Below are 14,913 nucleotides of genomic sequence, written 5' to 3' on the forward strand. Positions count from 1 at the left end.
AAAAAAAAAAAAAAAAAATACATTAAAACAAATTGTGATACCAAATTTTGTTTGAAGTACATTTGATCAGGATCCTACAAAGAGTCTGTGAATAAAAAATTAGCAGTTTTGAGGCAGTATAATAGTTGATTAGAGCAAATGTTTTATTTCATGAATAAATTAGCATAATTAATTCATTAAATTAAAAAATATCGCACACTACCACTGCAAATTTTTGCCGCACTCGCGCGATCGAAGGCCGAGATCTCAGGGGGGCGGAATCCGCCCCTCCCCGACTGTGAGATGGGTCCAAATAACCTGGCTCTTTTAGGGTTAATACACAAGACAATCAACTAGAAATGCCATGATAATTTTAGTCAGTATATTTTTCTTCATTAAATTAGGAAAGAAAAGATTATACAAAAAGATGGCTAGGAGCGAACAACAAATTCCTGATCATTTCACGTGGGTATAAATACATGACGAATGGGAGAGTTATCCCTACAATCATTGTGCGTCATAACGTACTCACTTAGTTGCCAATTTGAGGCAGGGATGTAGTAAAGGCTGGCCTCTATGCTACATTTTGCCGGCCTTGGCCTCAGCCGAGTCAAATGTAATAAGTCTATAGGAGAAGGTACTCTACAGCCGCCTTGTGTCTCAGAAGTACCAGCCTTGACTACATTCCTGATTTGCGGTTTAGATGGGTCTTGATCTTTCTTTTTTTGTGTGTGTGATTTTTGTTTGATTCCTCCCCAACGTAAGACATTCATTTAGTCTTGCATTTCTCTCATCCTTGCTTCCCTTGTTTGGGTCTTGATGGTTGCAATCATCCGATTCTCAAAGCTTTCGTCGTCTATATGTGCACCCGTCAAGGCCTGCAAAACGAGGGGTAAGCTCCTCTTATTGCAACACCGTATGGGAAGGACTTTTCCGGACAACGTGTCACGATTGTATGCCACTTGTAGAGCCATCTCCACCGTCATACACATTTCACCTTTTTTGTAGTTTATGCAGTCACTCTCTGTGATTATCAGGACCAGATGCGTTGAGGTACTTAGGATTTCTCCAATGGCAGCATGGACAGGGGCAGTTGCTGGAATGGTGTCGGAGCTTTTCAAAGTCCACCCATGCTGCTTGCACATTCTCTGGAATCTAGAACAAACATGAACAGAATTCCTATAAATCAAAATTTCATTACAAAGTAATATATATGCTTAGTCTCCACTAAGTTAAGAAGACATTATTTCCCAAACCTGCCTCTTCTAAAAACATTTAGAATTTTTCATTGGAAAAGGACACAGACTTAATCCCCGAAATTAGTCTCAGTCCTTGCACAAGACTGTACAAATTTCCATAAACTCCACAACCAGTGAAGAGATAATTGGTGTATTAGGAAAAAAAAAATTCCCCAGGCTAGTAAGATGCATCCATATCTCTTAACAAACAAATACAGATATTAGGCATATTATATACATGTATATCTCACAAAGCTGACATTTCTCTGGCCTGTTAAAGAGATATGGTTGTCAGCTGTTATAGAGAGTAGTTAATAATTTGCTGACCAGAGCTTTGAAGAGACATTAGTGGACTTCACCTGATCATTGCCAAAAAAGAAAACACCCACGGAGAGTCGGATGAGGCAATGTATGTAATAATATTTGTTTGTCATAGAACTGAGTGGATAAGCATCCAAACGATATCAAATTCCTTCAAGAAACCTGATAACAATAGTGCTTTCAGAGGAATTTTGAGAAAATGAGAGCCGGGTATATATCATATCTTTTCCTGTGCATTATCAACAATATCTGAAAGTTTTAGAGATAACAGTCTCTAAAAAATGATTGAAGTTTGACAAACATGCTGAAAGCACCCGTGGACACAGTTGGTATGTGAGCAATGGCAGTCTGCCTGGGGCAAACAGAGATTATGCCTTGGCATAAAACTTTCCAATACTTGCTGAATATCTTGCAGGTCTTCAGTCCAAGACCAATGTGAGTGCCAAGTCTTATGAGCATTGGGCGAAAACTGAGGAAGTAGTTTTGATCTGTAATTCGATACACACGATTAGCAACAGAAGGGCCAACCCAACGGCCAACGATACCCCAAGTCAAGTATACCCCCTTCCCACTTTGTTTGGCAGGAGTATCTAGATACTCACTTCTCTGTGCCATCGCTTTTGCCAGTGTGGAAGAGAAAGACATCGTAGAATTCACTGTTGATGTTTCCTCGTCTTGTCTCTGTCTGGGGTATGGCATCGGAGATGGGACTGGACTCACTACCATGTAATAATGGCTCTGGCTCCGGCTCCCTTTGTCCAATTCCTGGTCAAAAATGGTGAGAAAATACAGGGAAATGAGCCAATCAGATGCCAATACCAGGGTTTCACAATAGTAAATACATGCATGGAAGTTGTGTCCACATTGTGACATCACTCATGTGGGCATTTTCACGGTAACTGACATTACACGGCACAATGTTTTCACACCTTTCATTGTGTGTATCTCTAAAACAACAAATGATGGGAGTTTGCATTTGATAGAGTTAATAAAGTGAACCTTGCTGTATACTCTGATACTAAGTTTTCCTATGTAACCACATTTTTTTACTCATCAGCAAGCAAAAATGTGTCGGTAACTGACATTATGCAAAAGGACATGCAATTTCAGGGTGTTCATTAAAATTGAAATATCCTATGTCCCTGAGTAGATAGAGTAATAATTTGAATATGTTAATATACCTCCATTACTAGATTAAGATGTGTCAAAATATTAAACAATTCGTTTTTGTCTTTTGGGGGCTATGATAATTTTTCCACAACCATGCTGGTAACTGACATTACACTTAAATTGCCATAGAGATAACACATGGAAGTCAAATGTGTGGAATCATTGCATTGTATCTTCTGTGCAGGGCTTCACATGAAAGTGAGCTTGATGTGGAAGTATACCCGAGTTTCTAGGAACATTTCAATGAAATTTTTTTCTTCTATTTCTTGATTTGAACATTTCTTTGATTTGAACATTTTTATCATTACCTGTCGGTAACTGACAATACACATTAACATTTACCAGTGCTATATGATTTTCAAAGGCATAGTTTTCTTGGTACTTATATGTAAGGCTTTTTAAAATCATAAAAGTTTCATAATACTTCACATTTTTAATTATCAAAGATAAGAAATGTATGTTTTACTTACTCGGGGGGGGGGGGGTTATAGTGGCTACATGTTTTCCTATAGTAATTTAATATTGCATTGACTGTACACATGGATTTTTCTGACTATACACCCATAATATATTCATCAGTTTTATATTGACTTTTTAAACCTTTTCCTTCTCCAACCTCCCCCTCACCTCAAAAAAGGCAAAATGAATAAGGGTCTCCTACCCTAGGCTACACATACCCCTCCCCCGAATCTCATGCAGCCATGTAGTTTTATTGATTTCTATTCTGGTCAGTGCAAGCAATGCTTGTTCATATCTGTCGGATTTCAATTCTCTTCATAATTTGTTTAATAATTTTCTTTGCTAATTTCTTTTTTAAGCTGACAACAAAAAATAAACTCAAGCTTCTAAACTGAAACCGAACTATTTGTAAATTAGACAAAAAACCTGTTTTAGTAGATCCATGCAACATTGATCAGAACTGTCAAATTTCACTGTTCATCTATACTTGTAAACCAAAAACAAAATTGTATCACACATCCACACTACTAACAGGTATAAAAACCAGGAATTTACTTTTAGCGAGGCAATGCTCAAAAGAATCCAAGAAACTAAAAAAGGGACCCTGGAAATCCCCTTCATCACAATGTTAAGCTTAAAAAATGTTGCAGATTTAGGCAATAGGTTGGGAAAAGTACCCCCTACCCCCCCCCCCGAAAACCAAACAAAAAATTGTCTGATACAAACAATTAGGTACTTGGTAAGTGCATGTACAAAACAATTTCATAGTAATTTTTTTTGCACGATGGGAATGCAACTTCCTTCATAATTTCATATAGTATTCCTTGTGAACTATACCTTTTAAAAGTCAATAGCAAGCTCCTTCTGGTGTGACTTTTAAAGTGAAAGACTTAAATAACAAGTATACAATATTTCTTCACCATAAAATTGACCACATATTTGCATTTCAATATTGGTAACCAACGTTTTATCATGGTAACTGACATTACATCTCGGTAACTGACATTACATATATTTAATGGTACCCTATGGCTTCATTGTTAATTGGTAATCTTTAATTTTGGTGTAGAAGGGAGGGGTGTTACCTAGAGAGGAAATCTACCAAGTTTCATATAATATATCCTCTTTTCCAGGAAATGAGAAAAAAAGTTCATGTTTTCGGTAACTGACATTACATACCATATCACATACTTCATCAATGTTTTTTTTATCAGATGAATGAATTACTGGTGTTTCTTTCTGTGGGATTTTAAAAAGTGTTATAATAGCAAGCTAAATCACAGGCGAAAAAAATCATGATCAAACCTGTTCTTTAAAACCTGTCAAAACAAAATATGTATCAATATACTATTTTCAACACTAATTTGTATCCATACTTTGGCAGCCATTTTGAAATAAAAAATGGAAAAAAATTTTGTCTCAGAAACTTCAGGTCTTGTTTTATTAAAAGACATAAAGCATTTGACATGAATATCAACTTGATTTTTTTGCCTCTGTGTCCATCTGTGGTGAAAATGCCCATTTGTGTTTATACTGAGAGAGTGGTTGACAACAGTGCGCTCAAAACCACACATTTCTCTTTTAAAATGATGACAAACCTCATTGAAACACATAGATCTTTGTTGTAATTGTAAAATCTTTTTCTTATTTTTTCCTACACTTGGTATTCATCGTTCAGTTAGATATTTAATACATTTCTAAATTCTCTGTATGCTATCAAGGAAAGCGATGCCAACCCAGAAGGAAAAGAGGGTCTTTCATGATATAAAATGGGTGATTTCAAGTCTGGTGTTGTTCATCTATCAAATGAAAATCTACAATTCTGTAATTGTTTTGTAATACTCCCATCCCCTTTCCCAAGCTAACTAGGGGCAGTGACATCAAGTGAGCATTTTACAGGAACACAAACAAATTTGCAAACTTACTATTCCTTAGCCAGGATGCAGCAGACCTCTGATCAGCTTTAGTCAGTACCTCCAGCAACTGTTTGAACAACTGTGAACCTGACACTTTTGAGAACAGCTGGAAAACCTTGTAAAACTGCAATACAACTGAACTCGGATAGCCAAATTCAATTTGCGCAACCTCATTTTCCCTGATTCGTAGTGGGAGTGCCAATTTCCTGAGGTCACAGGTTCCAGCGAGTTGATCTGCTAATTCATGGAGTATCAAATCTTTATCTCCTTCAAGGTCTGGTGCTTGTCTGCAGAAAATGAACAAGAAAAATGATACATGGAGTTAAAAGTTGTGTGTCAAACTCTCATTAGTTTATCTGACTTAAATTGCATATTATTATTATAATCAGTATTTTTATTATCATAATTATAATTATTTGTAGTAGTAGTAGTAGTAGCAGTATAATTATTATGATGATCATTACTATTACTATTATTACTATCATTATTATTATGATTATAATTATCATTATTATTATTACCGTATTGTTATTATCATTATCATTATTATCATTCTTGTTATTATCATAATTATTATCAATATTATTATCATTATCATTATTATTATAATTATTATTATTATTATTAGTAGTAGTAGTAGTAGTATTAGTATCATTATTATTATTATTATTATTGTATACAAGCTAATCCATCAAAAATTCCTCAAATTAAATGACAAACTCTCGCATGATATCCATGACCTTGACCTTGCGACCCAAAAATCAAATAAGGGCCTCGTCTTACAAATGTCAACTGTATGTATTCTACAGAATCAATGTTTGGGGAACTGCGGTTATACAAGGCCTTTTGGCTTTATTTATTTATTCAGTACCCCATTTCACTTTCATTGTTATTTTTGCTTGTTAATACTTTCTCATATTTTGTATTATGTATATTTTTAATCAAGAATTAAATAAATGCGATTAAGAGAGCAAAAACGCAACTGATGGACAGACAGATAATGAACTGAAACATAATGCCTTATCACTATCTCCTGTTGCATAAAATACTTACTGAGCGGCGATCTCTTTAGCTCCTTGACTTTCCGTAGTTTGGGATTTATTTCTAGGAATAGCACCTGAACCAGAAGCAGCTGTAGCACCAGTCTCCTGCATACATGATTGCTGCTGTACAGGTGGATTGGCTTGCGGCATTGCTGACACCCTTGCTCTAGGTTTGCTTGAAGGCACTGCATCCACACTATCCTCTGATTTGTCCATCTCAAGACCTTCATTTTGAAATAAACATTTGAAATCTACATCAATCAACTATCAAAGAATATAAACATGTGATATAACAGTGCACTGCAGTGACAAATGTGTGTTTTTGTTGCAACAAGTTGCAGCAGTGATCATCTTACACATTAAATCATGAGTCAATTTGTTTTTGTTCTTGGAGGAAAAAAATTGAATAAATATAATTTCATATAGTACAATAAAAAAGAATAAGTTGGGATATGACATCATCAGTTTGCTCGTTGTATATTCATGAAGACACGCATAGAACTAGCTGTTTCACCAAAATAATGCAAAACATTAAAATGTCATAGCTTTTTAACCTTTTTTATTCCTTATTCGATTGTGATGAAACGTTAAATGCTTTGTTTGTCCGATTTTACTTTGTCTGTTCAAATAATATTACTTTCAGTCTTGAGTATCACTTCAAATGCTTTGTTTGTGATCAAACCCTGATGACCATGATTTCAACATTGGCTGATCTGTGAAACATTTCCCTCACAGAGCAAGTAGCATTTCACAAGAACTATTCTAAAACTGAGCATATTATATCGCTCCAGACTATTAGCTCACATTTTTGGTCATCTGTCTTGGGCATTTCATTTTGTGTAGTAGGGGCTACTTGAACCACACCCTTTAAAGTGTGTCCTGGCATAACTACATCTGGTACTGATGCTGGCTTGCTGGGACAGGAGTCAGGGGTGTCCACTCCAGGTTGATCTGCAATGTTTCCATATACAGGATTGGAAAATGATTTAATAATCATAATATATTTAGGTAAAAACATTTATATCACAAAATAATTCAATGTTTATAAGCACTGTATACTATTATCCCTATTAACCTGATTGTTCTTGAGCATTCAAGGAATTTGTGCACTTCATAATATATGCACCAGCAACATTCGTTATCAACAGACTATGCTTGTGGGTTGACCACTTTTTCCTAGGACATTAAAAATGGCATATGCGGCAAGTGAAAATTGACAAATGAAAATATATAACTGAACAAAGAATCCTAATGAAGAATTATTATTAATCAGTAGAACTACGGTATAACTGAGATACCAGATAAATATTGTTTTAATGGAGATTTGGTAAATGAAACAGGTGCTGCAAGCAATGCATTGAGTCGAGTACACTGAAGTCAATCAGTCTTTCAGGATTAACGCGAAGGAGCAACGTCACAGTAAGGGCGTCATTTGCATGCATGTATGATAACAAACACAAAAGTTCTTCTTACATGTACCAAGTACCCATTTATTTCACCTGGGTAGAGAGTAGCAAATGTAGATATAACTATGGGTATGGTGCCTGGAAAACATTGAATATTTTTTTGTTCCTCTTTTAGATAGTTCACACTATTTCATCGAAAATTGTTCAGGGTGTTATAAAAGCTAGGAAGAGAAAGCATACCTCTTATTCAATCAAAAGCAAGTTTTGCTACATTTGGCTAAATTGATTCAACCTTTCAATTCTTCTTTAAACAATTCAACTTTACCTGTCTCCATTTTGATGCTCTTGGATGGTAGCATGTTCTGTTTACCCTTTGCTGATTGGTCACTCAAATTCAGCTTTTGAAAGTCACTTTCAATGGTAGTCATGCTGGATGACGGCTTGGATGAGGGTCAAACTAGGATCTAGGAAACAAAAGAATAAGTGCTAACAAGTGCTATTCAAGCACTGTACAAATCTACAGTCATGAACAAATGCCGTGTACATATTATTATCCCATGCACAACAAGGCAGCTCGTTTTCATTTAGAAGAAAATGAAAGGGGGACCAGTAACGTCACACATATCCGTAAAGTTTTGCTCCAGTTATGACAAAATCTAAGATTCTTTGCACATGGAATTGCAAAAGATCAGAAAAATTACTGAAAAATGATGTCCTTTTTTTTATTGTGTGGTCCCATGTGTTTACTTGGGGTTAGCAAGCCTGAAATAGTTTAGATCTAATTACATTTTGTTGTTGACATCTATACCAGTACGCATACTGGCAAATGATAATGATAAACACTTTGGGATTGCTTCCAAACATTTCTTTTTCAAAATAAGATTTATATACCAGAAGTAAAGTAATGAGTATAGATTCAGATTCAGATTGATGTATTGGTCCATGCATAATAAAACTACAGAAATTTGTCCTCCACTGGCAGGGTACATACAATAAACACTAAAGATGTATAAATTGGGAAATATTTAAACATTAAAGGAATATAAATAAACATATATTGCAATTCAAAATGAAACAAGTGGAACGCCTCTGGCAGTCTCGCCTGCATTACGCGATGTAATAGCAGCAGTGCTAACTTTGAAAACTACTATAAAATAATCATTTACAAAAACACCATTCATATAATGACATAATACCACGTTCATTGACCATAGATGACATTTGAACGGTGACTTAAGACTTGTCAACTACACCCATGTCCACATTTCATTCACTCTATCCATAAACTTTCAAAGTTATGATGGCAATTCAACAATTACCCCAACATGGCCAAAGTTGCATATGGTGCGCGAGCTTTCTCTGCCTCAGCACCTTCTCTCTGGAATAATTTGCCCATATATTTAAGAATGGTACCATCACTGGAGACCTTCAAATCTAAACTGAAGTCTTATCTTCTCTAACAGTATTAGTTATTGGCACTCATCCAAACTTTCTTTCTTTCTTTTCTTGTGCGCCTCGGAATAGAATATTTTTAGATAGATGGCGCTATATAAATGCCTATTATTATTATTATTATTGACCTTAAATGACCTTTGACCATGGTCATGTGACCTGAAACTCGTACAGGATGTTCAGTGATACTCAATTACTCTTATGTCCAAGTTTTATGAACTAGATCCATAAACCTTCAGAGTTAGGATGGTAATTTAACAAAGACCCCCAACACGGCCAAAGTTCATTGACCTTAAATGACCATTGACCATGGTCATGTGACCTGAAACTCGCACAGGATATTCAGTGGTACTTGATTAACCTAATGTCCAAGTTTCATGAACTAGATCCATAAATTTTCAAAGTTATGATAGTAATTCAACAAATACCCCCAACTTGACCAAAGTTCATTGACCCTAAATGACCTTTAACCTTGGTCATGTGACCTGAAACTCGAGCAGGATGTTCACTAATACTTGATTAACCTTATGCCTAAGTTTCATGAACTAGGTCCATATACTTTCTAAGTTATGATGTCATTTCAAAAACTTAACCTTCGGTTAAGATTTTGAAAATAATTCTCCCAACATGGTCTAAGTTCATTGACCCTAAATGACCTTTGACCTTAATCATGTGACCTAAAACTCAGGCAGGATGTTCAGTAATACTTGATTAACCTTATGTCCAAGTTTCATGAACTAGGTCCATATACTTTCTAAGTTATGATGTCATTTCAAAAACTTAACCTTAGGTTAAGATTTGATGTTGACGCCATCGCCACCGTCGCCATCGCCGTCGGAAAAGCGGCGCCTATAGTCTCGCTCTGCTATGCAGGCGAGACAAAAAATGACAAATCAATAACTCATACAGGCAAGGAATAAAAAAAAACAGATGGAGAGAGATACAGCTGAAAGTCATCTGAAGAGAAAGGATGGAAGTGACCATGTAAAAGCAAAAGAAAAAAGTCAACTGGATAGATAAATAATGTAGAGACAGAAAGTGGGCAAAGTAAAGGAAGGGAAGTGAGAAAAAGGAGAAAGGGAGAGAGAGGGATGAGAGAGTGACAGAGGGGGAGCTAAAGGGAGTGAGAAAATATAGTACCAAAACTCAAACATAGCTTTAATCACTAGACCACAAGCAATTATGGTGAAATCAAGCATTATCCAAAAAAAAGGTTTGATTGATCAAAAGTTAATAACAGAAGACCGTGTCACAAGAAAGTGCCAAAATTTTTCAATATTTACAGTTGGATAGTGTTCTGTTGCATTCATAAACAAGATGCTTAAATTTTATCCCCATCAAGCCCTGTGAGTTTGTGCACTTTCTCATAAACCTTGAGGTGACTTACTTGTGATCTTTTGTTCCTTTTTTGTTTTTGTTTTTGTTTTTCGGCAGCTCAAAAAAAAGGAAAAGTTAGACCTCCATGCCGCGTTCGTTCGTTCACGGTATTGATCAGCCATTTTGTTTTCAATATTGAAAGTAGAACGAACGAGACAGAACTTTTCCTTTTTTTTGAGCTTATTTTGAGGGTCCAGTTTGTGCCTCGATGTCACTGTCAGTATCTGTGTCACGATAGACCTTCATCCATATAATCGAGGTGATAAATACTACACAGACGAGTCCTGGGCTCCCTGGGTTATGTTAGATCTAAATTTTACACACAAAAAATGTCCTGGAGGCTGGAACGAGACCAGTTGAAACAGGACATTATTTTTAGCATCGAGCCTTTCGAGAATATTAATCAGCCCATGCACACTATAGGATTTATCCCTTGCCACTCATGTTCTGTAGCTGAATCTGTGGAGAGTAAGCTCACGTTTGTGACTTTTAGTTTTATTCTTTATTTAGGAGTCCCAACCTCGCAATACGTGTGAGTGCCCGCCCGGCTCCCAGGGGCATGGCACGCGAACGGCTAAAGTGCCCAGCGCCGTCCGGGGAGGACTCGGCGGTGGGGACGGCCGACGGGTACATCTACCGGTACTGTAAGTTCCCGGTGTAGTTACTGTGCCGTGACTGAAGATACGCACTATAAATAAATACCCAAACTTAAGATTATACCTTACCGCCCTATCTGACTCAGCTCAGCTCAGAAAGCAGTACGGTCCAAAACTATGATGACAGAACAGAACAAGAAGCCAAACTACAGAGATTCTTCTCTTCCAATATCTCGATTTGATCCGCTCACACTTTTTGCGAACGGGAATTCCCCGACGGAACACGTCACATATCTAAAGTAAAAGTCTTGCAGAGCAGTAGAAATGTAGTCTGCAGACACAGACCCTTGGTTTTTGCAAATCGCATAGTACTTCGTACACTAGTAGTCGATCGATGATGCATAGTCTGAAGTAGTGAGACTAGATTCACTATGTACCGTGACTGGTTCAATTTAACACAGACAGAGCCTCTGACATCTCGTATTCACTTTGGACATGGCATGATTGGTTATAAGTGTAAAAAATGAGTATATTTCCTGCAGAAACTGGCTACAGACAAGGCAACAAAATTTTCTGAAAAGCTGTGTGACCAGTTGATTTCCTTTTCTTGGTCGTGAATATTTTTCGGGGGTATGTTCCAATACATGCACTGACGTATATAGAGGCGGGTGCATGGGAGGAGGGGCGGACTGGGGCCATACTTGGATCCCCAGGGAAAATAGATAAAAAAAGACTCGGGAAAAAGAATGGCAAGTGTGAGATATACAATTTTCAGAATATCATGTAAAAATCTATTTAAAAAAATAATGAATTGCTGTTTTGAAAGTTAACTTTTTGCTTGCTGCTCACCCCGGGGGGCCACTTCCATTGACGAGTGGATACCATGCCATGGGGTCTCGAAAAGCACCATAAACACGTATTTTCTATATTCTGAAAATGCACCCCTTAACAAGTATTGGCGTGTGAAACCCTACCCTTAACAAGTATTGGAAACAAAACGATACTGTTGACAAGTATTCCCTGAAATGAACCCCTAAACAAGTACAGGAATATTTTATTGTTATGTCACGGATCCTTCGGTCGTCGGTTTTACCTTTACACATCATTTGGTTTAGTACGAGTGTACGACCCCACCTTCCACACCTCGAGCAAGTCGGACTCTAAACGCGTAGTGTTGCATGGCATCATGACATCCATTATCATTATAAAACATTTTAATTTTGTTTTATCATCCCCGCAAATTTGACCCTAAACACGTAACTTTCCTAGCAAAATAGATACCCTTTTTTCATTATTTTTGTGTTTTTGACACCCTTATCACGTTACGTACGTAACGTGCCCTATCTTGAAAAAGACATCCTATTTACGTGTTTTTTTGGTCGCGCATGGTATCCACTCGTCAATGTAAGTGGCCCCCCGGGTTGCTCACTTTGATCATTTGCAGCTTTATATATACTCTTCAAGTTCCCATACGCCATGTCTGCCCCTTTCAAAATGTTGGCTCATAACGCTACATAGGCCCACTGGGGGTCCATCATAATGCCCCAAGGCCACCCCCCCCCCACGACCCATCTATTCGCCAGTAGAAAGGAGGCATCTATGGGAGGTGATGGAAGTTACATGAATTAATCATGAAGGCTATTTGGGGAACGTTATTTTTAATGGAAATTAATTTTTGAGGTGCATTATTTTGTTACAAATAACAGTTAACACAAGACGCTATCAAAATCATGTCAGGACAGTTTCAAGGGAGTAGTGAGAAACAAAAAAAGAAGAGGAGATCAGTGGCGTAACAGGCGGGGGAGGGGGGCAGGGGGGCAAGCTGCCCCCCCCCCCCTGGCGGTTTTCACCGGGGAAAATTAAAAAAAACGGGGAAAAAGAAAAGGGAGGGTGACAAAAAGGGAAGGGAAAGGAAAGGAAAAAGGAAAGGAAGAAAAGGAAATGGAAAAGTGAAAAGAAAACGAAGCGATTTTTTTTTAAATGGAAAAGGAATAAGGAAAGCGGGAAAAGGAACGAAAGAAGAACATTTGAGAAAGAACAAATCATTCCGAAATAGGCATATGTAATGCAATAGCATGATGGGAAATAAATTAAAAGATGACAAAATGGCAAACAATAGCGGGAAATGAAACTAAGAATGGAATTGGTCAAAAGCTAAATTGGAAAACAAAGAAAAGTGACAAGAAAAAAAACCTTAATAACACGACCGGGCTGCCGAGGATTGAAAATAAAGAGCGGGAAGAAAGATGAACTGCATACAAAATTGTGCTATAAGCTTGCTAAATTAGCTACCGTGGCTTTGCCCCAGACCACACGCAGTAGGAGTTCTTCATCTATAACTTTCAAATGGCTCTATAATGCCCCCCCCCCCCCCCCCTGTAGGCTGTAGGGACCCTTCATTCATTAAGCTTTACGTTCAATCACTGGCGTACGTACAGGCGCGGGGGTCTTGGTTCCACACCCAAGAGAAAATAAAGAAATTATAGGAAACAATTTACGTATAATGAAATGAATGGAAACAATGAAATGTGTTATTTGCATGTTGAATATAATGGAAAAATCTATCACAGAATTTATTTTTCATTGGGCAATTTTTTTTCCAGCTCGCTTTGCTCGCTGGCGACTTTTTACCAATTTTCCCACATTGCTATGTTTTGCCCCCTCAAAATATTCAACTGGGTTGAATAAATGTGTTGTGAAAAAGCTACACTGCAAAAACTCTGGTGTTGATTTAACAGTCCGGAATATATATATATATGTCTACACCAGAGAAGTGTTAAACAAGTATCGTTTTGGTCTAACACCAGATAGGTGTTTGTACGACACCAATTAGTATTAAAACAGCATCGGTTTGATTCCAAACTGGTGTTGTTTCAATACTTCTCTGGTGTGGACACATATAGATTCCGGGCTGGTGTTAAATCAACACCGGAGTTTTTGCAGTGTATATTCTGTATATCCCCGCGATTTGATTAAAAATAGCGGCAATCTGCGAGGTTTAAATGGCTGTGATATCAAGGGCTCTACCCCGGACCCCAACCGCGTAGCACTGCCGTTATATGGTCCCCAAAACTCATACAACCAAGAAAAAAAAAGGAGGAAAGAAAAGCAAAAGAGAAAAGGAAAAGTGTAGGATGTGATTTTATTTACTGAATATAATGTCAAAAAATATCTCAAAGTTAGATGAAAAGGTGATTTGCACATGCGCCATTTACTGCGCCCATCGTTTTTTTTTTTTACTCTTATCACGTACGCTACAGCCGCAAATAATCCTGTTCAGTGGCGTACAGACCACAAAAAAAATGAAAGGAAAATATCATGTCAAAATCTATTACAAAATTTGATTTTTGTATTAAAAATGTCAAAAATTTTGCTCGCTCGCAACTTATTTTTTTAAAGATAAATTCTGCCCGATACGCAATATCTGGCCCTCTCAAAATCGTCGCCTTATTACACCATTACGCCTGTTCATACCATGATATGACCGAGAAATTTTTGGCTCCTGCCCCCCTGGCCACCGACCCCTGTTACGCCGCTGATGGAGATGAGAAAGAAAAGTAAAGAAAATAAGAGGGGAAGATAAAAACTGACAACTAAAACGCTGAAGATTTCTAGTTTTCAGGTTAATATAACAATTATTTAGCTCGCTATTCGCCTTCACATGTTGTTGTACATAATTTAATTAGTTCTTGATCATGATAATCGGTCTTAAAAATGGACAATGGAGACCCCCACCTTTTTCCCAGTGAATTTAGAATAAAAGGAAAAAGTGGAAGAAAGAAGACATGCCTATGTCATGTAATCCCATCATACCCATTGTATCAAACTTCAGTTTCCACTAGTATGAACTTTTCTTTTTCTTCATATTATTATCATTATTTATTATTACTGTGACCCCCTCCCTCCATCGATATCCTCTCTTTGCTTCCCTTTACCCCCCCCCCCCCCAAACACAC

General features: G+C 37.2%; 1 protein-coding gene across 3 annotated transcripts; it reads right to left on the minus strand.

Moving 5' to 3' along the window:
• Positions 1-438: 438 nt before the first annotated feature.
• On the minus strand, positions 439-11,373 carry LOC129261109 (uncharacterized). Of its 3 annotated transcripts, none has more exons than XM_064100593.1 (7): positions 11,087-11,373; positions 7,858-7,996; positions 6,931-7,077; positions 6,137-6,350; positions 5,093-5,370; positions 2,141-2,303; positions 439-1,134 (listed from the first exon to the last, which is right to left on the minus strand). In XM_064100593.1, exons 2-7 carry the CDS (start codon positions 7,958-7,960, stop codon positions 753-755), a joined length of 1,287 nt encoding a protein of 428 aa, XP_063956663.1. In that variant the 5' UTR covers positions 7,961-7,996; positions 11,087-11,373; the 3' UTR covers positions 439-752. The 3 variants fall into 3 exon arrangements, with proteins under 3 accessions (XP_063956663.1, XP_063956674.1, XP_063956670.1); XM_064100604.1 differs by having other exon boundaries at positions 6,137-6,390; positions 6,809-7,077; positions 11,087-11,238; XM_064100600.1 differs by having other exon boundaries at positions 11,082-11,167.
• Between the last annotated feature and the right edge of the window lie 3,540 nt (positions 11,374-14,913).

Source organism: Lytechinus pictus, chromosome 1 (genome assembly GCF_037042905.1).
Source record: "Lytechinus pictus isolate F3 Inbred chromosome 1, Lp3.0, whole genome shotgun sequence".
Classification (NCBI taxonomy): Eukaryota; Metazoa; Echinodermata; class Echinoidea; order Temnopleuroida; family Toxopneustidae; genus Lytechinus; species Lytechinus pictus.

Excerpts from the sequence above, each read along its gene's own strand:
- LOC129261109 (XM_064100593.1), bottom strand. The coding sequence starts at position 7,960 with ATGACTACCATTGAAAGTGACTTTCAAAAGCTGAATTTGAGTGACCAA. Across the intron at positions 6,351-6,930 it reads CAAGACAGATGACCAAAAAT|GTCTTGAGATGGACAAATCA; the intron begins GTGAGCTAATAG and ends TTCAAAATGAAG. Across the intron at positions 2,304-5,092 it reads TGCATCCTGGCTAAGGAATA|GAATTGGACAAAGGGAGCCG; the intron begins GTAAGTTTGCAA and ends ATTTTTGACCAG.